We start from the raw sequence: 26,185 nt of genomic DNA, 5'->3' as shown, positions 1-26,185 counted from the left end.
CATACTTTTATTAATATGGGGTCTTAGTCTTAAGCCTCACCTTACCATATTAATAAAAGTATGCGGCCCTTGCCCCACCACCATCTTCAACCATTATATAAATGGAGTGGTAGCTCCTACAATCTCTCATTTAATTGATACAGCTGTCGTGGCTGTGACGGTACCACCTGAAGACGGAAGCTTGTGTTGCCTCCGAAACGTCGTGCTTTTTATTTTATTTTACTTTTATTTTACTTTTTAATGTTTTTACCTACGTGACTTTACCGAAAAAACCAAAGTTCTATTCTGTTCTTGCATATGATGAACAACGCGCCCAGGAGATGAACGCCAACGTCAAGCGAGGTCTGCGAGCCACGAGAGGGCTTCAGGAGAGGGTTCGTGTGGTATTTCTGCGATTCCACCTCCCCTTCTCCTCCTCCGTTGAAGGAGCGCTGACGACAATGGTGTTACGACATGGGTCCGTGGTTTGGGTTGTGTGGCCACAATCGCACGGCTGACTGTGACTTGTCCATTCGTGAAGGAGATGTGCGCGTCGGCCTGTTGATGCTGTGATGCCGTTGATGGTCACAACACCAGCAGTATCTTTGAGGAGGAATGTCAAAGCCAGGAGTTTGCGATGGTTGGGGTCTCGAATCATCTGCTTGTCCTGTTCCAATCTGATTGTACCCGTCACTCCTAAATTGAGATAAAAACCCCTGCGTGTTTGCGCACGCACTTTCCAATTCAATTGAAACCGTTCATTTGAATCCGGCGTTTTATACATCGTGTAGGATGCCCATGCCAATCATCGATCGCGTGCAGCGTGTAGCGCTCCAATTTGTTATTTAACAGGAGGAGATCTAGGGCATTGGCAAGGCCACGGTTAGGCGTGCCGCGGTGGTGGTGGTGGGTCCGTCTGGAAGCCTAAACCGTAATCCATTCGCCGTGATTTGAAAAACGTGGTCGCAACAACGACGCCATTCATTTGCACCCTTTTAATACAACGACGGCGCGCACGTGAATGTAATCCATTAGCACGAGGAGACCTAAGCTACTGCGGATGATGCCGAAAGCCCTTCACCCCCCCTACCACACCCATAATACCCCCACCCACAGTCTTATGTAACCCGACCCCAGGAAACACCAGCGCCTCCACACCATGAGCTGCTGTTGAAATGAAAGGCACGACACACCTGCCTCATCGCCCACCACCGTGAACAACTCGAACGAGGTTCAAAGAGGACTTAGTCCAGGACTGACTTTATGAAGACGGCTGCCTGTGGCCTTGTCACACCGGGGCGTGGGGAGGCCTCGTCGGAACTCGGAAATGAAACGGACCGAGCCTGGACGTGCTTTGGACGGATGACCACCCACGCCGAATAAAAAATATGAACAAATATATACACAATGGGCGATGTGTTGGGCAATGGCCCCTCCTTCAGAGCACACCAAGAAAGGAAATTGCCTGAAACGTCGTCCTATAATGATTGCTTTTCGTTTGAAGCAGTGTTACTGACGAATGCGTAGAATTTCCGCGCGTTATTTGTGCTCGTGCACCAATGCCATCGCAGCATCGCCAAATAATTTGCTTAACCGTGCACAAGAGGCTGCTGCGGAGCTACGTGGTGGGCATCAAGCATTGTTGTACTGTGCTTACATGCTCCCGCGAAAACCCTGCCCACACCTTCACAAATCTGCAATGACCTTCTGACCTTTGAGACTGTGCTCAGCAACTTTGATTTAAAATTCTAGGTTTGAAGTTTTCGTTGCTGCAAGGATCCATACTCTTCCATTCATACGCTACAGTAATTTTGCTGGAGCAGTCACACCTGATGACGGATGCTTGTGTTGCTTCCAAAACGTCGTGATTTAATTTAGTTGTTTTATTTTTATTTTATTTTGTTTTCACCTACGTGACTTTACCGAAAAAACCAAAGAGTATGATTTAAAATAACAATGCGGGCGACATCTCAATTTTTTGCACAGGAGTAGGGGAGACAGGCCATTGGAAAGAGGTGAACGCAACGATGAGAGGGAGGCTGGTCGGGATTCACGACGCAGATGAGAAGAGGGATGAATTGAAATACAAATGTCATGGAAGACATTGGGGTGGACACGGAGTCAGTCATGAGAGCAGCGACTCGAAGGCAAATGTCAATGTGCTCTTCAAGGAATTAATGTATTGTCATTATAAAGCTTGCCTGCCTCGCCGAGTCTCGACTCTTAATCAAGAGGGTCCTGTCAAATTTGCACAGCAGACAACGTTGCTTCTGCTGTGCGCGTGATCCCAATTGAGTCATTTGCGGGTGATGTTTCAGCATTGGGATGTGTGGTCAATACCAGTTAGGCGGCATATTACTAACAATGGGAGAAAAACGGTGAACTCGGAGGAAACCAAAGCAGAACACAGGGGGCAGAGAGAAAGAGAGAACATAAAAACTCCATGCAGACAGGTGCCCGAGTCGAGAATCGAACCCCATGCCCTCCCTGCTGTTGGGCACATGCGTTACCACTGCGGCACCCTGCCAACATGTACACAGAGGAGTGACCACGCACGGAATGGAGAATAGGGGGGAGAGGTGGTGGTGGTGGTGGTATCTACAAGTGGCACTGAGCACTGAAGCAGAGAGGGCACGTGGAGGGGAGCAGATTAGAATTACACGCAGACCAGAGGTACCCAGACCTTACCTTGTACAGACCAAAATATGGGGTGGTCACGGCAAAAATTAAGTTGATGTTGTTTTCGGCCAACTTCTCACCGAGCAACCCCAGGGAGGGGTAATCCTACACAGAAACAAATATCTTACGAAAAAATATAGAAATGCGGGAGCATGTAAAGCTCATGCAGCAGCAATATTTAAGTGAATGAGCATGCATCACTGCCTCCGGCTGGCAGATAGTAATAAGTATAACCCATAAAAACAAAGTTTTTCACTCTAAATCCTTTATATTCGCGGCGGCTCGAGTCTTCTCGTCCTCTGGCTTGAGATGGCTGCCACCTATGGGTCAGATGATTGTCTGCAGTATTAAACAATTGGTAATTAAATATTTAATTTGTTTTCCCTAAACAGTGTAAAATTTTGGAAAAAAATTTTCACGAACATTAATTGTCTCGCACAACGAGTCTATGTGCAAAATGTCAGCTTGATTGGATCACGGGAAGTGGGTTTAAAAAACGACCGAAAGGTTTGCACGGTCGTAAGCAAGCAAGCAAGCACGCAAGCACGCAAGCACGCAAGCAAGCGAACTTAATATAAAGGATTAAAAAACAGACCTGCAGTCAACCGTAATTACAATTAGAGCAGCATTATTACGACGTGATATTATAACCAAAATTACGTCCTGATTGCAACACATTACGAACTACAATTGTACTTGACCACAGGTCTACCAACTGAACCACGCCGACACACACTCCAACCGCGAGCAGACATGGCACCAGATTAGCAGACAGTCCCAACTCTGTGTGTGGGCACGGCACAAGGCTGTGGACAGCCCAGCTGCATGTGTGTGTGTGTGTGGGTAGAGCACAAGGGTAGTAAACGATAAATCTTCAAGTGGATGATGCACCGAGCTACCGGACCACCCCAATACTGAGTGGGGTAATGCAACAGGTTGGCACAGGCCAACCGTGATTGGGTACTGCACCAGGCTGGCACCTCCGATTTCACACCTCCGATTAGCACGACTTGCTACGTACGGTGCCAAAGAAGTTCAATATACAGTCAGACTGACTGTGCGTAATGTATCAGGTTGGCACAGGCCAACTGTGTGGGTACTGCACTAGGCCTGCACAGGCCAACCGTGAGTGGCTAGTGAACGAGGCGGGCGCAGTCCAACCGCAAACAATCCAACGGTGAGCGTGGGTATCACACCAGGATGTCGGCGGCCGAGTAGCTGTCATTGTTGTCGAGGTGGCAGTGCCCGTCGTGGGGCCGCAGGACCCCACCGAGCCGGCCGTCCAGCGCCAGGTGCGAGGCAGCGTCGGTGGCGAACACCAGCAGGTGAGACGCCTCCTTGCGCCAGCCAATGCGATCCTGCCGGGGCACATTGGGCACATTCCGCGATTGCCGGCCTCGTCCAGCGCAAGCTGTTGGGGCAAGTGCAGTTAGCGGAGCTCTTAGGAAGGCGAGCACGGCGCACGAGGGGATGGTGTGGCCAGCACCATGCCCGGCTGCCTTTGTCTCCCCAGTGTTTTATAGATGACACCAGGTACTCATTTAGGGACAAGTTTACCGACAGAAAGCAACAAAACAGGTTCAGACAATCGCCACGAATGATGGCACAGCGCGCGATTGTGCCACCACTCCTCACATCTAGCACCAAAGACAAAGATTCCCCGTATAGCCTTAACAGACTTTTGGGGCAAGGGCTGTTAGCGAGCACTTTTGAAGGCCGGAATGGCACGCGAGGGGGTGGGGATGGCTAGCACCACGCCCGACCGCCTTCATCTTAACCAGTGGCGATGTTAACACACTGCACTAGGTACTCATTTTAGGCTGAGTCGACATAGGGGAGGCCCAGACCAGTTCAGATAATATAATCGTTACTGGTGTTGACCGTGAGCGGCAATCAAACTCGGGTCGCACGGCTCGCAGACTTAAACTTGGACGTGTCGTTTAAAAAAAAACTTGTCGTACGCTCGGGAGACACTGGCAGACCAATGTCCCAGAAAACTCTTGTGAATGAGACTCACCCGGGTCTCTTTCAGCTCTCACCACTGGGTTAAACAAAAATACACTTTAAACTTGAATTTGCTGCCAAATGAAATTGTTGGCTTGAAGGCATCTCCGGAAGTTTTGTGACGCAAGTGCTTGCTTTTGCTTGTGGTTTGGAACGATTCGTGTAATGATTCAATGATTCTCGTACTCAGGATACACGCGTAAAAATTGTTTCCACAAGATCCGGTTATTCGAAATTCATGAACAATGACATGTTAATTGAAAGCGAATGTTGCCTGTTGGCTACTGAAAATGAGAGCAAAACAGGATGGAACACAGGAGACGGAAGAAGCAAGCCAAGACGGTACAAATCGGAACCCTGAATTGCGACAATTCATCAAATCGCATCGGGTCAGCGTATAATTCTACGCCTCATTTTAAACGCATTTCAACCCTACTGCGATCAAATGGAAGTCATGAAGATGCACTGAGCTTCCACAACATTATACAGCTCGTGGAGGTTAGGGAGACTAAACTTTGATGGCATTCGCACGCATTGAGAAGAGACAAAAAAACACAATTGGAAGAGCTATGGGGGTTAGAGATCGGCAGACTCACACAGAGACCCATAGACTAGAGGGGGATATGGAGATGCCACTGGCGCAGGGCACAAGGAGGAGAGTTGGACAGACGGTGAGAGAGATAGTGGCGGTGAAACAAGATACGATGACAGTGGATGCGATGAAAGCAGAGGAACGAGGAGAGAGCCACACAGAGTAAGAAGATTCCAGCAGTGGCCCTTCTGGCTGAGAGTAAAATGTAGGTCAATGGGAATGATGTATGTACAGTAAAACCTTGGATTGCGAGTATCTTGGTCTGCGAGTGTTTTGCAAGACGAGCAATTTTTTTTGATAAATTTTAACTTGATAAACGAGCGAGGTCTTGCAATACGAGCAAGTACGTACAGTATACGCTTTGTCTGCCGAGCGTCACGTGATCACAACTGAGCCGATGGTTCTTCTCTCTCTCTCGCTGTGGGATTGTGGGTAATTGTCTCCCATGCTCGGTCTCAGTTGGCGTGCCTCGCTCGTATAGTCAACATCCGTGCGAGCGTACACTGTTTACTATAGTGTTGTGACCACGTGTGTGTGCGTAAAGCATTTTTTTATTTTGTGTCCAAGTGTAGTGGCTGTTCTTTAGTAACTGTACTGCAACAATGACCCTCTCCTCCTCTCCTCTCACTCATCTCCCTCACACCAGCCACGATTAAATGTAATTAATACATTTGATCACTTTATATTACATTTAAATAATAAAAATATAAAAAGGTATTTTGGATTAATAATTTTTACGCTAATATTTTTGGGTTGTGGAACGAATCCATCTGAGTTTACATTATTTCTTACGGGGAAATCCGCTTTGATATACGAGTGCTTTGGATTATGAGCACGTTTCCGCAACGAATTATGCTCGCAATCCAATGTTTTACTGTGTTATGCTCCGTGTACACAACAGGAGTGCAAAACGGAGAAAAAGGTAAGCAGGCCGCAAAACATAATTAAACACTAAATTAATTATTCATGAAAGTCAGATTCATCACGCTTGGGAAAGGCAGCAAGAACACCAACAAAAGCGTCCCAGACCACGCCAAGATAAGGCCGCACGAGACGGGACATTAAACATTGACCTGGCGAGTGAACATCATGCGCGTGTGCGTGTGTGTGTGCGCGTCGTGGTGACGTCACCGCCACTTAGTGGCGAATGGAGGTTGTTGTGGTTGTTGTTGTTGTGTGTAACCGGCACTGCTGCGCAACGCACCCCGCACACCGCGGCCTGCATGATGGCATCGAAGCCACCCTCCGGGGCGTCCTTGTTGCGGGAGACGTTGAGACGCTTCACCTCCTCGTTGAAGCGGTCCACCTCGTCGGTGAGCGAGAGCAGGTGGCGGAATCCGAACGACGGCACGCACTTCGGGAAGCGCTTGTACCTGCTCGGTGAGAGCATGGGGCAGCGGGGGGTGGGGGGGGGGGGAAGGTGCCACCTGTCACTCAACCGAAGTGAGAAGAGCACGGCAAATAACGTGGCTCCGTGGGCTTCGTTTTGTTTAAAAATTCCCAAGATTGATGCCGATTGTGCTGTCGGGATGATGTAATGAGACATGGTATCCACTCAGAACTATTGGAGGGCAACTTTGGGCCATTTAAGTGCAGGACCAATTTATGTAAACTTCAAATCTAGAATGCGCAGTCATTGTTTGTGGCTCGGCACTAAACGAACAGGTAACAGCTAGAAATTGATACAATGACGCTTAGCAAAACGGACGATATGACGGTTGCTGTGGACGTTACCCCGTATGATGTATCATAGTATATTGGCATATCGTGGCCACCCCACCAACTACACGGAGCCACCGGTCGACCAGTACAACCTTTACTCAAATTCCACCGTGTGAAAAAAATTATTAAAGAAATCGATAAGAGTGTTAACATCAAAGCGTTTGCACGAATTCACGCACCGTGAGGCAGGCCTGGCCGGAATGGGCATCCTGTTTCATCCTTTGTTCCGTGTCCACCGAGAGGCGTGCATGCACGTACGTACGTACGTACACACCTGCATGCGTGCGTGCGCACTTGCGGCTTCTCACCCGGCGCAAGGCTTGTGAAGGTACGCCGGCGCCGAAAAGGCGTAGGGAGAGGCCGGTTTGTCAACAAACGAGCCGAAGCCCAGACGCAGGTTGCTGGTGAGCCCCGCCATCTCCGCCGCCAAGCGGGAGCCGAGCAGCTGCATGGTGGCCAGGTCGTCGTGCATGGACAGAGACAGGTCCATCATGTAGTAGATGTCCACCGGGTAGTCTTCCACTTGGCGAACCCGAACTTCAAAGCTCACGGGGTCCCCTGTTGGTGAGGTTGCGAGATCAGAGACGAGTGTTTAGAGCAGAGGGGAGCGCAGACACTCTGGGTATCGTGGGCGTCCAAACGGCCAATATGTATATATCTCTAAACGTCGCAAAGAGACACCAACAAAATGTTTAAGTAAAAATTGCACCTTTGACTATTAATACTGGTAGGAACCTCCTGGTTACACCAGCCCACAGGGGATTATTGTGTCCGTCCGTCCGTCGTGCAGGGAGGGGCTGGGTGGGGAGGGAGGGGCTGGGTGGGGATGGATGGGGAGGGGAGGGTGGGGGGGGGCTGGGTGGAGAGGGGCTGGGTGGGGAGGGTGGGGAGGGGCTGGGTGGGGAGGGGCTGGTCACCCCGTGGTGCCCTAATAAAACTCAACGTTTAACCTACTCACGCCGGCTTGTGCCCGCCCTCACAGTCGGGCATATTTGCGGAATACACTACGCCGCCGTTGACCCTGGCCATTGACTGAGCAACCCAACGTTCCTACCAGCTCCCTCCGCAGGAGAATGTGTTTTGACAACTTGTGTTGATGAGGTCGTGGGATGACAGACAAGTGTTTATAGCAGGGGGGCGAGCAGCCACAGAGCGCATCGTGGGTGTCTGGACACGCAGAATGTTTAAACGTCGCAAAGAAACATCCACAACGTTTTAAATAAATAAATAAAGATATTCGCGTCATCGTTTGACTACTTATCAACAAAGTGATATGTCTACTTTATTTTACGCTTGTAAACAACATTCTTTCTAAACATTGCACACATGCACAATGCACCAAGTGATTTCACACACTGGTGAACATAGGGAGATGCCCACCGGCTGTTTACTGCACTTAGCAAGTGGTGGAAATTACATTCTTGTGACAGGGATGTGCAAACCCACAGCCCGATTATTCATAACTTCCCACAAAGTGGTACTCGTTTGATCAACTCTAGACGGATGAATAGCCGAGTCAACCACCAACTGAATGTTTAATGCCCGGTCTTCCCATTGCCAGCTGTACTCCAACCACATAGCACGTGGCCAGACTGACAGCAGCAGGTGCAATGAGATTCTTAATGAGCATGGTGCGTGCGGTAGAGCTGGGACGTCCAACACCATCAGGGATAAGACCAGGCCCTTGGGAGCGAAATTTATGGCCACGGAACATCACGTGCGGGAGCACCCCCCCCCCATCACTTCGCATGAAATATAAAATCAAATGCTTTGTATTTTATGTAAAGGCCCCCAAGGCCCTGAACGTGGGGCCCTGGTGCAATTATTTCACCTCTCACCCCGCCCCAACTCTCATCAGACCGTGGACTCACCGGGCCGCAAATTTAGAGTCACGGCTTGCGGCGACTGCTGCACCACAGCCGCTAAACCGCCGCCGCAACCAGCTGCCGCAGTGTCCAACTTCTCGCTCAGCGGCATATCCTTCGTGATCGACCGCCGGCTTCTGGGAGCCTCGATCTGCTCGGCGGGGCAGCCGGCCTGCAGGAGGCGGCGAACCAGGTCACAGCGCGACAGGCCTCCCGCGGGGCTGCCCCTGAACTCCTGCGCGAGAAGGGAAAGGAGAGCTTAGGCTGATAAGGGAATTGATTGGCTCAAGTTCTTGGGCTCTTTTTGCCCCCAACTTTGGCGCTTTAACGGGACGGAACGGCGAATCGGAAGTAACGGGCCATACGGGAAGGCGTGTGGCACAGTTTGGCGCCAGCTATCGTAGAGTGCAGCGGTCGTGTCGCTACAGTTCTATGCGGTGAGTACAATGTCTTCAAAAGCAGCAGGACTACTACGCCTCTCTTATTAAAATTAACGCTTATCGCCTGCGCGTTCTGAGATTCGGCGGTGAACGGGACACCCACCCTGCAACTTGCAGACGTTTCGGAACGGGAAAGGGTCAAGTGTTTTAGAAACTCAAAGCTCCTTCCATAAAAATCTCATCTCAACCATTCCAATGCTCTGCTGCAGTCTAGCCAAGGGCCCCCCCCAGTGGCAGCTGTCCCTGTACAGCAGAAGGTATACGCAGCATGTGTATTCATTTGCCAGTAGGGGACGATATAGTGTAAAAAAAACACTTTCGCTGCTCACTTCATACTCTTTGGTTCTTTCGGTAAAGTCACGTAGGTATAAAATAAAACAAAATAAATTAAATGACGACATTTCGGGCGCAACACAAGCGTCCGTCATCAGGTGGGACAACCACAGCAAGAAACTATTGCTGAAGTGGGCAAAAGGGCTGCTGTAACAAGAGGCTATATAGGTAAGAGAGGGGGGGGGGGAGGAGCCAGCAGCCCTTTTGCCCACTTCAGCAATTGTTTCTTGCTGTGGTTGTCCCACCTGATGACGGACGCTTGTGTTGCGCCAGAAACGTCGTGATTTAATTTCTTTTGTTTTATTTGATACCCACGTGACTTTACCGAAAGAACCAAAGAGTACGGATCCCTGCAGTCACGAAAACTTCAAATCTAGAGATGCTCACTTCATGTTGGCACCAGCCACAATCCGGGTGCAACAGCAGACATTCCTGGCATGAATCCGCCCCACCGAACACACACGGATTCGACTCAACCGCTTGTGCGCCACCTGCAAAGAGACACACAGAGCCACGTGTTGATGTTCATCACCATCACAAACTGTAGTCTATCCCACTGTTCAATGAAGAACAGGGAACAGGCTCCTCCTATACTGTCAAGAACCCTCGTGGTCCTTCAAGAAAACGCAATGCAACCGACTCTTGGTTCGTGACATCCTCTCATCGCTCCATCTCCACAGTGGTCGTGTACCCAGACAAGTTTGCTCGTTTTGCCACCAAATCTGTCCTGTCTCATGCCTAACATCCTTTTTTTGCAGTCGATATTGCATCGGACTATAAATAAAACCCCAAAACACGGCAAGTTACAACAACAAAAATGGGACAAAATGCAGACGCGTGCAAACAAACGCACGCAGACAGGACAAATGCTCGAATCTCCAATGCGACAGGAGGCACCGGCGCACGGATCGGAGGAAAACAAATCGGAATCGCCACACTGCTGATGTCACAAACTAGCGCAGCAACAGGCCCATGCAAGGCCGTAGTTATAATATATATTGAGGGGGACACATCCCACACAACCCCCCAATATTCAAATATGTTCAAAATGTCCCCACCAATATATTGATATAAACAATAAAAGAAAATTCTATGCTATGTAAATAAAACAAAAATTTGCTAAACCTTGGCCACAATATATGGACTCGTCTTCATATAACTGTAATAAGAGCCTATGTCGGATTCACGTGGTGATCGGCTTTGCCGGTCCCGCTTTACAGCCAATGGGGGGAGAGCCTGGGAGCATGGCCTCGGCGTGATCACGGGATGTCAGCTAGGTGATTGGTTTCGCTGGTCTTGGCCTCAGCCAATGGGAAGACAAGTCAGGGGCGTGGTCCCGGGAGTTGATGGGGAATCTGGAATATTCGGCGCAGGCTATTGAGGATTGGCTGGAGTGTACCACGTGACCCAGGCGTTAAATAAGGGGAGAGAGGAGAGACACGGGGTCAGACACGGAACGAAGAGAGAGAGGGGCCATGCGCGAGTGGGGCTCCGGGTGCCACGTGGTGGTGTGTCTCTGGTGGCTGTCTGCCCGCTTCCCGTTGCCTGCCAACAACGGGGGAGTGTTTGTGAACTGCAAGAAGTGAAATAAAAGGACCGATTCCACAAGCTGTCTCCAGCGTGTTATTACATAACAATGCATAGATTTCTGTTCATATGATTCTGGTTATGGTTGTACTTTATAAATCCCTAATCTCTGCCATTATATACAATGAAACACGAAAAGATAAAAAGAAAAAAGAAAAGCAATGTAATAAAATACACTATTTGACATTATTGTAAAAAAAAAAGTCCATCACACGTGTTAGTGAATTTTTTTTATATTTTAGGCAGGAAATTTGTTTTCAAATTTAGTTTTTTTCTGGGGGGCAAGATGTGTTCCCCCCAATGTTGACTGCATGGCTACGACCTTGGGGCCATGGGTTTATAAAAGCAAATGGCAACGGATGCCAACGATTGTACACCCCTGCAGCTTCATTGGCGGGTGTCATCCCAGTAAACAAGCAACCCTGGACCAACTTTGGCACGTGATTGAACCGTTGACCCATGTTTACTGTGTCATTATGAAATCCTTGGCCGCATCAGCCGCGATCAATCCACTGCTGGGCGAAGGCCTCCTGCAAGCCGTACCCATCTCTCGCAGTTCTGAGATGTAAAAAATTAACCCGTAAAAACAAAGTTTTTCACTATAAATCCTTTATATGCGTGGCATCGGTTTTATTTTACTATTCATTTCTGTTTTTCTTGAGTAAGAGTTTCATTTTTATCACATTGGTATTTTAAATTAAATGTGAAAAAAAATCCTAAAAAGTGGAAAATTTTGGAATTGTCATGCACAACGAGTCTGTGCAAAATGTCAGCTCGATTGGATCACGGGAAGTGGGTTAAAAAACGACCGAAAGATTTGCACGGTCGTAAGCGCGCAAGCAAGCAAGCAAGTGAACTTAATATTAAGGATTTAAAAAAGAGAAATCCATCTCACCACCTGCACACGAGAAGATTTCAAGCGCTCTATCTCCTCGAGCAGTAGTTCTTAAACCTGGGGTGCACGCACCCCCTGGGGGTGTGAGATGCCCTTTCTGGGGGTGCGAGACATGGCCAGACATGCAAACTCCAAATATACAGCAGCAGGCGTCAGGGTCGGGATCGAACCCACGACCTCCTGCACACCAGGCGAGGTAGTTAACATCTCGCCTAACCCTGGCCCACGTGTTTACTGTTAACCTTCATGCTTTTCGGAAGTCCCAGTAGCTTCCCGCTCAATCGAGCATGGGGTTAGTGATCATATCCCGTTGAGCCGGCGACGGAAATTCCACATTCCTTAGGCGGGAGGGAAGCGAGCAATTTCAAATAACAATAAACCTTTGTGGTCATTTATAGGAGTTATGCATAAGTAAATAGCGTGTGTAAAAGTAATTAAAGTGCACATAACTTCATCAATATGTACATATACTGTCATTATTGTTATTGCTGTACGTTATTAATGTGCACCAAGTATTGCTGGGTTTGTGTGTTCATAATTGCATGAGTTCCTAACGTGTTAATGAGTTAAGCATGTGTTTGTTTACGAATGGGTGTGTTTATCATTGCATAACGAACGCGTTAATTATATGCTGAACATCAAATTAAGAACGTTTATTGCTCTATTCTTTGGTTCTTTCGGTAAAGTCACGTATAAAGAAAAAATAATAAATTAAATAATAACATACGACGTTTCGATTGCAACACAAGCAATCATCATCAGGTATAATGAAATAGCGACATAAAATCTAACCAGAAAAAATTATAGACAGACATATAAGCAGACAGATATCACCAAGATACACACAGCGGGCAACACAGGTACAGAGAGGGGTGATCGTCTCTGTACCTGTGTTGCCCGCTGTGTGTATCTTGGTGATATCTGTCTGCTTATATGTCTGTGTATAATTTTTTCTGGTTAGATTTTCTGTCGCTATTTCATTATACCTGATGATGATTGCTTGTGTTGCAATCGAAACGTCGTATGTTATTATTTAGTTTATTATTTTTTCTTTATACGTGACTTTACCGAAAGAACCAAAGAATAATTCCTGCAGTCACGAAAGCTCCAAAGTTAAGATTGAACGTTTATTGCATTTATCAATAAGTTACTGTGCTAAGAAGTTATTCATGCGCAAGTTATTAAATCAGTTGCCGTGTTTATTAATTGGGTTGTGTGTTAACCAAACACACGAGTTACTAACTTTAAAAGTTACTAACTTTAAAAGTTACTAACTTGTTAGTAGCAAGTGATCAACATTAAGTGACACCACTACTGTACTGTGAGTGAGCCACACACGTGTTACATCAGTCAATGCAGTTGTTATCAACCCCTAGTCCCACGTTAAACATTGACAGCATCATCATCATCATTCTTATCATCATCATCATATCGAGTAGTGTTACACACAGCGGCACAATGTACACTAATCGCACCTTTCAACAGCGGCAGCAGCAGCATCAGCACCATCAGCTGTTGTTGCTGCACGGCAGCAGTAGCAAGGAGACCCATGTCTCTTTAACACCACCACCAACAACAACAACCACCAGGAGGATGATGGAAGAGGATGATGATGAAGAGGAGGAGGAGGGTAGCTCAGAGCCACGACATTTCACACGACACGGGGCTAGGACGAGGTAGGAGACGATGAGAAGTGGTGATGATGGTGGTGGTGGTTAGGGGGGGGGCGCACCCGGGCGGATTTGCGTCACCAGATAGGAGGCTCGCAACCCCCACAGCCAGCAAACCACCCCCCCACCACCACCCCCACCACCACCCCCACCACTACTACCTCCCCCCACCACCCCCCCCCACCACCCCCCACCACCACCCCCCCACCACCACCACCCCCACCACTACCCCCCACCACCACTACCCCACCACCACCACCCCCTACCACTACCCCCCACAGCCAGCAACTTCCCACCACCAGCACCCCCCCCCTCACCACCACCACCCCCCCACCACCACCCCCACCACTACCCCCCACAGCCAGCAACCCCCCACCCCCCCACCAACACCAGCACTCCCACCAACACCAGCACCCCCACCACCACCCCCCACCACTACCCCCCACAGCCAGCAACCCCCCCCACCCCCCCACCAACACCAGCACCCCCCCACCAGCACCCCCCCACCACCAGCACCCCCCCCACCAGCACCCCCCACCACCCCCCCGGCTCCTACCTCATCACCACCACCACGCGAATTAAAGAGACTCCCTGCTGCTACTGCTCGCTGTTGTGTTAGTTAGTCTGTTGTTCTTGCCACCACCGCGCCTACGATTTAGCACCGGTTGGCTACGTACGGTGCGAAAGAAGTTTAACATACGTAGTGAGTTCTCAGCGAGACAGAGATGACCGTAGTTAAGGCACAATTGTTCATTTAACCAAAGGGCGGTATAACACAATACTTGAAGGGGTAACGGCCCCTTCACCCGTAATCAATGGGAAACACCCCTAGCACTTTCGATTTAAAGCTTTCGTGACTGCAGGGATTCATCTTCTTGGTTCTTTCGGTAAAGTCACGTAGAAGGGAAGTAATAAAATGATAAAAAATAAAACATACAGCGGCAGCAATTATTTTATTATGTTTTATTTTTTATTATTTTATTACTTCCCTTCTACGTGACTTTACCGAAAGAACCAAGAAGATGAATCCCTAGCACTATCCCCTTGACTGATCTTACTCCCAGTCCTCCGCTAAGAGTGCTAGGGGAGGCTATCTGATCCGGCCCTGGTCAATGTTGCACACTCGAGATGAAGGACGTGGGCAGGTGCTCCAAATCGAGGGCAAGCACATTTATTTATTGTGGTTCATATGAATCTTGGGAAGAACAGCACCGTTACTCTGTAAAATGCAACAGCGCGTGTTACACGCAGCCATCCTTCCGAGACGCCATGAACCACGTGGCTGGTTTACACGCGCGGTTATTCCTTAACCCTGCCAGCCACCTACAGGCCCGACTCAGACATTACATGCTGCTGTACACACATGCATTGATGCATTGCACAGCACATCAGGGACCTTCACAGAACCACACTTTACTCCCTTGCTGCACAAGAACACACTTAAAAGAGTGATCCATTCCTAATGTTCCGCATCAACCAGACCGGCTCTTACAAGAGCATCGGTCCTGAAACTCTTAGGGCCACGCCACTGGCTTGCCCTGCCCGGTCCTGAGAAGGACAGCGAGCCAGGGGAGTTCCAGGGCCTATCTGCCGGTCTTCAGTCTTCACTGGCTAAGCTTCTAACACACTGGACCTCGAGCTCTCTGGCCAGAGGTCGCAACCGGGTACCCGATACCCGTACCCTACCCGATACCCGTACCCGGCCGGGTACGTGTACCCGTTTGCGATCCTGGTGCAGCCGGGTACGGGTAGGCCGTTAGTTACTGGTGAGTCACCGTTTGTCACTCATTTTTGGTAGGGTACGGGTAGGGAACGGGTACCCGTACCCATTTGTGACCCTGGTGCAGCCGGGTACGGGTAAGGAATCAAAACCCGTTTGCGACCTCTGCCTCTGGCTCCCCGCCTTTTATAGGAATCGCCTCCGAGGGGTGGGGGCTATGGGGGATCACAGCGCCACCCATAGCCCCCCAGGGTTAACCGTTGCGGACGTGGATGTAGACACCCCTGTGTGTTTGTCCGCTTCACTTCCCGTAACCACCCCTACACGTGTTCCTGTGTGTTGAACTTCTTTCGCACCGTACGTAGCCAACCGTGCTAATCGGAGGTGCGGGGGGAAGACAAACTATGGGTCTCTGTGTGAGTCTGTGGGTCTCTGTGTGAGTCTCTGCGAGTCTGTGGATCTGTGTGAGTCTATGGGTCTTTGTGTGAGTCTATGGGTGTCTGTGTGAGTCTGTGGGACTCTGTGCGAGTCTATGGATCTGTGTGAGTCTATGGGTCTCTGTGTGAATATGTGGGTCTCTGTGTGAGTCTATGAGTCTCTGTGTGAGTCTGTGGGTCTCTGTGTGAGTCTACCGGTCTCTGTGTGAGTCTATGTGTCTAGTGTGAGTCTATGGGTCTCTGTGTGCCTGTGTGTGTTGAACTTCTTTCGCACCGTACGTAGCCAACCATGCTAATCGGAGGAGTGGGGGGAAGACAAACTATGGGTCTCTGTGTGAGTCTGTGGGTCTCTGTGTGAGTCTGTGGGTCTCTGCGAGTCTGTGGATCTGTGTGAGTCTATGGGTCTTTGTGTGAGTCTATGGGTGTCTGTGTGAGTCTATGAGTCTCTGTGTGAGTCTATGGGTCTCTGTGTGAGAGGGGTGGTGGTGGGGGGGGTAGTGGTGGGGGGGTGGGGGTGGTGGTGGGGGTAGTGGTGGGGGGGGTGGTAGTGGTGGGGGGGGTGGTAGTGGTGGGGGGTAGTGGTGGGGGGGGTGGTAGTGGTGGGGGGGTGGTAGTGGTGGGGGGGGGGGTAGTGGGGGGGGTAGTGGTGGGTGGGGGTAGTGGTGGTGGGGTAGTGGTGGGGGGGGGTAGTGGTGGGGGTGGTGCGGGGTGGTAGTGGTGGGGGGGGGTAGTGGTGGGGGGGTAGTGGTGGTGGGGGGTAGGGGTAGTGGGTGGGTAGTGGGGGGATAGTGGTGGGGGGGGTAGTGGTGGGGGTGGTAGTGGTGGGGGGGATAGTGGTGGGGGGGGTAGTGGGGGGGGGTGGTGGTGGGGGTGGTGGGGGGGGTAGTGGTGGGGGGGTAGTGGGGTGGTAGTGGTGGGGGGGGGGGTAGTGGGGGGGGGTAGTGGGGGGGGGATAGTGGTGGGGGGTAGTGGTGGGTGGGGGTAGTGGTGGGGGGGGTAGTGGTGGGGGGTAGTGGTAGTGGGTGGGGGTGGTTTGCTGGCTGTGGGGGGTGCGAGCCTCCTGTCTGGTGACGCAAATCCGCCCGGGTGCGCTCCTCCCACCAAATCACCACCACCACCATCACCACTTCTCATCGTTTCCTACCTCGTCCTAGCCCCGTGTCGTGTGAAATGTCGTGGCTCTGAGCTACCCTCCTCCTCCTCCTCCTCTTCATCATCATCATCCTCTTCCATCATCCTCGTGGTGGTTGTTGTTGTTGTTGTTGTTGGTGGTGGTGGTGGTGTTAAAGAGACATGGGTCTCCTTGCTACTGCTGCCGTGCAACAACAACAGCTGATGGTGCTGCTGCTGCTGATGATGCCGCTGTTGAAAGGTGCGATTCGTGTACATTGTGCCGCTGTGTGTAACACTACTCGATATGATGATGATGATGATAAGAATGATGATGATGCTGTCAATGTTAAACGTGGGACTAGGGGTTGATGACAACTGCATTGACTGATGTACAGTGCACATCAATAGCACGTGTGTGGCTCACTCACAGTAGTGGTGTCACTTAATGTTGATCACTTGCTACTAACAAGTTAGTAACTTTTAAAGTTAGTAACTTTTAAAGTTATTAACTCGTGTGTTTGGTTAACACACAACCCAATTAATAAACACGGCAACTGATTTAATAACTTGCGCATGAATAACTTCTTAGCACAGTAACTTATTGATAAAGGCAATAAACGTTCTTAATTTGATGTTCAGGATATAATTAACGCGTTATGCGATGATAAACACACCCATTCGTAAACAAACACATGATTAACTCATTAACACGTTAGGAACTCATGCAATTATGAACACACAAACTCAGCAATACTTGGTGCACATTCATAACGTACAGCAATAACAATAATGACAGTATATGTACATATTGATGAAGTTATGTGCACTTTAATTACTTTTACACACACTATTTACTTATGCATAACTCCTATAAATGACCACAAAGGTTTATTGTTTTTTGGAATTGCTCGCTTCCCTCCCGCCTAAGGAATGTGGAATTTCCGTCGCCGGCTCAACGGGATATGATCACTAACCCCATTCTCGATTGAGCTGGAAGCTACTGGGACTTCCGAAAAGCATGAAGGTTAACAGTAAACACATGGGCCAGGGTTAGGCGAGATGTTAACTACCTCGCCTGGTATGCAGGAGGTCGTGGGTTCTATCCCGACCCTGACGCTTGCTGATGTATATTTGTAGTTTGTGTGTCTCTCATCATCATCATCACGGTGGCTAGGAGATGTTGACTACCTCGCCTGGTATACAGGAGGTCATGGATTCGATCCCGACCCTGACGCCTGCTGCTGTATATTTGGAGTTTGCGTGTCTCTCTCTCTCTCATCATCATCACGGTGGCTAGGAGATGTTAACTGCCTCGCCTGGTATGCAGGAGGTCGTGGGTTCGATCCTGATCCTGACGCCTGCTGTATATTTGGAGTTTGCGTGTCTCTCTCACATCATCATCATCATCACGGTGGCTAGGAGATGTTAACTGCCTCGCCTGGTATGCATGAGGTCGTGGGTTCGATCCCGACCCTGACGCCTGCTGCTGTATATTTGGAGTTTGCATGTCTGGCCATGTCTCGCACCCCCAGAAAGGGCATCTCACACCGCCAGGGGGTGCGTGCACCCCAGGTTTAAGAACTACTGCTCGAGGAAATAGAGCGCTTGAAATCTTCTCGTGTGCAGGGGGTGAGATGGATTTCTTTTTTTTACATCTCAGAACTGCGAGAGATGGGTACGGCTTGGAGGAGTCCTTCGCCCAGCAGTGGATTGATCGCGGCTGATGTGGCCAAGGATTTCATAATGACCCAGTAAACATGGGTCAACGGCTCAATCACGTGTCAAAGTTGGTCCAGGGTTGCTTGTTTACTGGGATGACACCCGCCAATTAAGCTGCAGGGGTGTACAATCGTTGGCATACGTTGCCATTTGATTTTATAAACTCATGGGCCCAAGACCGTAGCCATGGAGTCAACATTGGGGGGACCAAATCTTCCAGGGGGTCTAGCCCCCCCCCCCCCCCCCAGAAAAAAAAACAATTTGAAAACAAATTTCCTGCCTAAAATATAAAAAAATGTTTTTACAATTATGTCAAATAGTGTATTGTATTACATAGCCTTTTCTTGTTTCATTGTATGTAATGACAGAGATTAAGGATTTATAAAGTGCAACCATAACCACAATCATATAAACAGAAATCTATGCATTGTTCTACGAAGACAAGTCCAGATATTGTGGCCAAGGTTTAGCAAATTTTTGTGTTTATTTACATAGCATATAATTTTTTGTAAAAAATATTGTTTATAGCAATATATTGGCAGGAACATTTTGAACATATTTGAATATTGGGGGGTTGTGTGGGATGTGTCCCCCTCAATATATATTATAATTACGGCTTTGCATGGGCCTGTAGCTGCGCTAGTTTGTGACATCAGCAGTGTGACGATTCCGATTTGTTTTCCTCCGATCCGTGCGCCAGTGCCTCCTGTCGCATTGGAGATTCGAGCATTTGTCCTGTCTGCGTGCGTTTGTTTGCACGCGTCTGCATTTCGTCCCATTTCTGTTGTTGTAACTTGCTGTGTTTTGCGGTTTTATTTATAGTCCCATGCAATATCGACTGCAAAAAAAAGGAAGTTAGGCATGAGATGGGACAGATTTTACAGCAAAACGAGCAAACTTATCTGGGTACCCGACCACTGTGGAGATGGAGCGATGAGAGGATGTCACGTACCAAGAGTTTGTTGCATTGTGTTTTCTTGAAGGGCCACGAGGGTTCTTGACAGTATAGGAGGAGCCTGTTCCCTGTTCTTGATTGAACAGTGGGCTAGACTACAGTTTGTGATGGTGATGAACATCAACACGTGGCTCTGTGTGTCTCTTTGCAGGTGGCGCACAAGCGGTTGAGTCGAATCCGTGTGTGTTTGGAGGGGCCGATTCATGCCAGGAATGTCTGCTGTTGCACCCGGATTGTGGCTGGTGCCAACATGAAGTGAGCACCTCTAGATTTGAAGTTTTCGTGACTGCAGGGATCCGTACTCTTTGGTTCTTTCGGTAAAGTCACGTAGGTATAAAATAAAACAATGAATTAAATCACGACGTTTCTGGCGCAACACAAGCGTCCGTCATCAGGTGGGACAACCACAGCAAGAAACAATCGCTGAAGTGGGCAAAAGGGCTGCTGGCTCCTCCCCCCCCCCGCCCCTCTTACCTATATTGCCTCTTGTTGCAGCAGCCCTTTTGCCCACTTCAGCAATTGTTTCTTGCTGTGGTTGTCCCACCTGATGACGGACGCTTGTGTTGCGCCCGAAATGTCGTGATTTAATTAATTTTGTTTTATTTGATACCCACGTGACTTTACCGAAAGAACCAAACAGTATGAATTGAGCAGTGAAATAGTTTTTTTTAACGCATATCGCCCCCTACTGGCAAACGAATACACATGCTGGTAGTCCGGCTGCTTTTAAAGACGTTGTACTCACCGCAGAGAACTGTAGCGACACGACCGCTGCACTCTACGATAGCTGGCGCCAAACTGTGCCACACGCCCTCCCGTATGGCCCGTTACTTCCGATTCGTCGTTCCGTCCCGTTAAGCGCCAAAGTTGGGGGCGTAAAGAGCCCAAGAACTTGAGGCGATCAAATCCCTTTTCAGCCTAAACTCTCCTTTCCCTTCTCGCGCAGGAGTTCAGGGGCAGCCCCGCGGGAGGCCTGTCACGCTGTGACCTGGTTCGCCGCCTCCTGCAGGCCGGCTGCCCCGCCGAGCAGATCGAGGCTCCCAGAAGCGGGCGGTCGATCACGAAGGATATGCCGCTGAGCGAGAAGTTGGACACTGCGGCAGCTGGCGGCGGCGGCGGCGGTTTAGCGGCTGTGGTGCAGCAGTCGCCGCAAGCCGTGACTCTGAATTTGCGGCCCGGTGAGTCCACGGTCTGATGAGAGTTGGGGCGGGGTGAGAGGTGAAATAATTGCACCAGGGCCCCAAGTTCAGGGCCTTGCGGGCCTCTACATGAAATACAAAGCATTTGATTTTATATTTCATGCGAAGTGATGGGGGGGGGGGGGCTCCCGCACGTGATGTTCCGTGGCCCTAAATTTCGCTCCCAAGGGCCTGGTCTTATCCCTGATGGTGTTGGATGGTTGTGGACGTCCCAGCTCTACCGCACGCACCTTGCTCATTAAGAATCTCATTGCACCTGCTGCTGTCAGTCTGGCCACGTGCTATGTGGTTGGAGTACAGCTGGCAATGGGAAGACCGGGCATTAAACATTCAGTTGGTGGTTGACTCGGCTATTCATCCGTCTAGAGTTGATCAAACGAGTACCACTTTGTGGGAAGTTATGAATAATCGGGCTGTGGGTTTGCACATCCCTGTCACAAGAATGTAATTTCCACCACTTGCTAAGGGCAGTAAACAGCCGGTGGTAATCTCCCTATGTTCACCAGTGTGTGAAATCACTTGGTGCATTGTGCATGTGTGCAATGTTTAGAAAGAACATTGTTTACAAGCTTAAAATAAAGTAGACATGTCACTTTGTTGATAAGTAGTCAAAGATGACTCGAATATCTTTATTTATTTATTTAAAACGTTGTGGATGTTTCTTTGCGACGTTTAAACATTCTGCGTGTCCAGACACCCACGATGCGCTCAGTGGCTGCTCGCCCCCCTGCTATAAACACTTGTCTGTGATCCCACGACCTCACCAACACAAGTAGTAAAAACACATTGTCCTGCGGAGGGAGCTGGTAGGAACGTTGGGTTGCTTGGTCAATGGCCAGGGTCAACGGCGGCGTGGTGTATTCCGCAAATATGGCCGACTGTGAGGGCGGGCACAAGCCGGCGTGAGTAAGTTAAACGTTGAGTTTTATAAGGGCACCACGGGGTGACCAGCCCCTCCCCACCCAGCCCCACCCCTCCTACCCCCCACCCAGCCCCACCCTTTCCCACCCAGCTCCTCCCCACCCAGCCCCTCCCCACCCTCCCCTCCCCACCCAGCCCCTCCCTGCACGATGGACGGACGGATACAATAATTCCCTGTGGGCTAGTGTAACCAGGAGGTTCCTACCAGTATTAATAGTCAAAGGTGCAATTTTTACTTAAACATGTTGTTGGTGTCTCTTTGCGACGTTTAGAGATATATACATATTGGCCGTTTGGACACCGACGATACCCAGAGTGTCTGCGCTCCCCTCTGCTCTAAACACTCGTCTCTGATCTCGCAACCTCGCCAACAGGGGACCCCGTGAGCTTTGAAGTTCGGGTTCGCCAAGTGGAAGACTACCCGGTGGACATCTACTACATGATGGACCTGTCTCTGTCCATGCACGACGACCTGGCCACCATGCAGCTGCTCGGCTCCCGCTTGGCGGCGGAGATGGCGGGGCTCACCAGCAACCTGCGTCTGGGCTTCGGCTCGTTTGTTGACAAACCGGCCTCTCCCTACGCCTTCTCGGCGCCGGCGTACCTTCACAACCCTTGCGCCGGGTGAGAAGCCGCAAGTGCGCACGCACGCACGCAGGTGTGTACGTATGTACGTACGCGCGTGCACGCCTCTCGGTGGACACGGAGCAAAGGATGAAACAGGATGCCCCATTCTGGCGAGGCCTGCCTCACGGTGCGTGAATTCGTGCAAACGCTTGGATGTTAACGCTCTTATCGATTTGTTTCATTATTTTTTCACGTAGTGGGATTTCAGTAAAGTTTGTACTGGTCGACCGGTGGCTCCGTGTAGTTGGTGGGGTGGCCACGATATGCCAATATACTATGATACATCATACGGGGTAACGTCCACAGCTACCGTCATATCGTCCGTTTTGCTAAGCGTCATTGTATCAATTTCTAGCTGTTACCTGTTCGTTTAGTGCCGAGCCACAAACAATGACTGCGCATTCTAGATTTGAAGTTTACATAAATTGGTCCTGCATTTAAATGACCCAAAGTTGCCCTCCAATAGTTCTGAGTGGATACCATGTCTCATGACGTCATCCCGACATCACAATCCGCATCAATCTTGGGAATTTTTAAACAAAACGAAGCCCACGGAGCCACGTTATTTGCCGTGCTCTTCTCACTTCGGTTGAGTGACAGGTGGCACCTTCCCCCCCCCCCCCACCCCCCGCTGCCCCATGCTCTCACCGAGCAGGTACAAGCGCTTCCCGAAGTGCGTGCCGTCGTTCGGATTCCGCCACCTGCTCTCGCTCACCGACGAGGTGGACCGCTTCAACGAGGAGGTGAAGCGTCTCAACGTCTCCCGCAACAAGGACGCCCCGGAGGGTGGCTTCGATGCCATCATGCAGGCCGCGGTGTGCGGGGTGCGTTGCGCAGCAGTGCCGGTTACACACAACAACAACGCCATTCGCCACTAAGTGGCGGTGACGTCACCACGATGCGCACACACACACGCACACGCGCATGATGTTCACTCGCCAGGTCAATGTTTAATGTCCCGTCTCGTGCGGCCTTATCTTGGCGTGGTCTGGGACGCTTTTCTTGGTGTTCTTGCTGCCTTTCCCAAGCGTGATGAATCTGACTTCTATGAATAATTAATTTGGTATTTAATTATGTTTTGCGGCCTGCTTACCTTTTTCTCTGTTTGTCACTCCTGTCGTGTGCACGGAGCATACTACAGTGAAACCTTGGATTGCGAGCATAATTCGTTGCAGAAACGTGCTCGTAATCCAAAGCACTCGTATATCAAGCGGATTTCCCCATAAGAAATAATGGAAACTCCGATGGATTCGTTCCACAACCCAAAAATATTTACGTAAAAATTATTAATCCAAAATACCTTTTTATATTTTTATTATTTTTATTTAATATAAAGTAATCAAATGTATTAATTACTTTTAATCGTGGCTGGTGTGAGGGAGATGAGAGAGAGAAGAGGAGGAGGGGGCCCATTGTTGCAGTACAGTTACTAAAGAACAGCCACTACACTTGGACACAAAATAAAAAAATGCTTTACGCACACACACACGTGGTCACAACACTTTAGTAAACAGTCTACGCTCGCACGGATGTTGACTATACGAGTGAGGCACGCCCACTGAGACCGAGCATGGGAGACGATTACCCACAATCCCGCAGTGAGAGTGAGAGAAGAACCATTGGCTCAGTTGTGATCACGTGACGCTCGGTAGACAAAGCGTATACTGTACGTACTACTCGTATTGCAAGACCTCGCTCGTTTATCAAGTTAAAATTTATCAAAAAAATGTTGCTCGTCTTGCCAAACACTCGCAGCCCAAGTTACTCGCAATCCAAGGTTTTACTGTACATACATCATTCCCATTGACCTACATTTTACTCTCATCCAGAAGTCCCACTAATGCGTTGGGGCCGCTGCTGGAATCTTCTTACTCTGTGTGGCTCTCTCCTCGTTCTTCTGCTTTCATCGCATCCACTGTCATCGTATCTTGTTTCACCGCATCCATATCTCTCACCGCCTGTCCAACTCTCCTCCTTGTGCCGTGCGCCAGTGGTATCTCTATACCCCCCTCTAGTCTCTTCTCAACGCGTACCAATACTACCTCCACGAGCTGTGTAATGTTGTGGGTGCTCAGTGCATCTTCATAACTTCCATTTGATCGCAGTAGGGTTGAAATGCGTTTATAATGAGGCGTTGAATTATACGCTGACCCGATGCGATTTGATGAATTGTCGCAATTCAGGGTTCCGATTTGTTCCGTCTTGGCTTGCTTCTTCCATCTCTTATGTTCCATCCTGTTTTGCTCTCATTATTTTCAGTAGCCAACAGGCAACATTCTCTTGCAATTAGCATGTCATTTTTCATACATTTCAAATAACCGGCTCTTATGGAAACAATTTTTACGCGTGTATCCTGAGTACGAGAATCATTGAATCCTTACACGAATCGTTCCAAACCACAATCAAAAGCAAGCACTTGCGTCGCAAGACTTGCGGAGATGCCTTCAAGCCAACAATTTCATTTGGCAGCAAATTCAAGTTTAAAGTGTATTTTTGTTTAACCCAGTGGTGAGAACTGAAAGAGACCCGGGTGAGTCTCATTCACAAGAGTTTTCTGGGACATTGGTCTGCCAGTGTCTCCCGAGCGTACGGCAAGTTTTTTTTTAAACGACACGTCCAAGTTTAAGTCTGCGAGCCGTGCGACCCGAGTTTGATTGCCGCTCACGGTCAACACCAGTAACGATTATATTATCTGAACTGGTCTGGGCCTCCCCTATGTCGACTCGGCCTAAAATGAGTACCTAGTGCAGTGTGTTAACATCGCCACTGGGAAGACGAAGGCGGTCGGGCGTGGTGCTCGCCATCCCCACCCCCTCGCGTGCCGTTCCGGCCTTCAAAGGTGCCCGCTAACAGCCCTTGCCCCAACCGTCTGTTAAGGCTATACGGGGGATCTTTGTCTTTGGTGCTAGATGTGAGGAGTGGTGGCACAATCGCGCGCTGTGCCATCATTCGTGGCGATTGCCTGAACCAGTTTTGTTGCCTTCTGTCGGTAAACTTGTCCCTAAATGAGTACCTGGTGTCATCTATAAAACACTGGGGAGACAAAGGCAGCCGGGCATGGTGCTGGCCACACCATGCCCTCGTGCGCCGTGCTCGCCTTCCTAAGAGCTCCGCTAACAGCACTTGCCCCAACAGCTTGTGTTGGACGAGTCCTGCAATCGCGGAATGTGCCCAATGTGCCCCGGCAGGATCGCATTGGCTGGCGCAAGGAGGCGTCTCACCTGCTGGTGTTCGCCACCGACGCTGCCTCGCACCTGGCGCTGGACGGCCGGCTCGGTGGGGTCCTGCGGCCCCACGACGGGCACTGCCACCTCGACAACAATGACAGCTACTCGGCCGCCGACATCCTGGTGTGATACCCACGCTCACCGTTGGATTGTTTGCGGTTGGACTGCGCCCGCCTCGTTCATTAGCCACTCACGGTTGGCCTGTGCAGGCCTAGTGCAGTACCCACACAGTTGGCCTGTGCCAACCTGATACATTACGCACAGTCAGTCTGACTGTATATTGAACTTCTTTGGCACCGTACGTAGCAAGTCGTGCTAATCGGAGGTGTGAAATCGGAGGTGCCAGCCTGGTGCAGTACCCAATCACTGTTGGCCTGTGCCAACCTGTTGCATTACCCCACTCAGTATTGGGGTGGTCCGGTAGCTCGGTGCATCATCCACTTAAATATTTATCATTTACTAACCTTGTGCTCTACCCACACACACACACACGCAGCTCGG

General features: G+C 49.8%; 1 protein-coding gene and 1 pseudogene across 2 annotated transcripts in view; one reads left to right on the top strand and one right to left on the bottom strand.

The window, feature by feature from the left end:
* LOC133358336 (integrin beta-3-like) overlaps window positions 1-13,809 on the bottom strand; it is a 35,802-nt pseudogene extending 21,993 nt beyond the window's left edge.
* Window positions 13,810-17,035: 3,226 nt separating this feature from the next.
* Window positions 17,036-26,185, top strand: part of LOC133358335 (integrin beta-5-like) — a 58,323-nt gene continuing 49,173 nt past the window's right edge. For both annotated transcript variants that reach the window (XR_009757048.1, XM_061576606.1), the window contains exons 1-6: window positions 17,036-17,295; window positions 19,862-19,965; window positions 20,657-20,888; window positions 22,205-22,454; window positions 23,113-23,281; window positions 25,646-25,807. Coding sequence is in view for 1 of the 2 variants with exons in the window: in XM_061576606.1 (XP_061432590.1) it covers window positions 17,217-17,295; window positions 19,862-19,965; window positions 20,657-20,888; window positions 22,205-22,454; window positions 23,113-23,281; window positions 25,646-25,807 (996 nt within the window). In the remaining variant the exon portion in view is untranslated. The remainder of the gene's footprint in view (window positions 17,296-19,861; window positions 19,966-20,656; window positions 20,889-22,204; window positions 22,455-23,112; window positions 23,282-25,645; window positions 25,808-26,185) is intronic.

This window comes from Lethenteron reissneri, chromosome 61 (genome assembly GCF_015708825.2).
Source record: "Lethenteron reissneri isolate LAM-NWPU_2019-01 chromosome 61, ASM1570882v1, whole genome shotgun sequence".
NCBI lineage: Eukaryota > Metazoa > Chordata > Hyperoartia > Petromyzontiformes > Petromyzontidae > Lethenteron > Lethenteron reissneri.
This window is presented reverse-complemented; position numbering and strand designations above follow the sequence as displayed.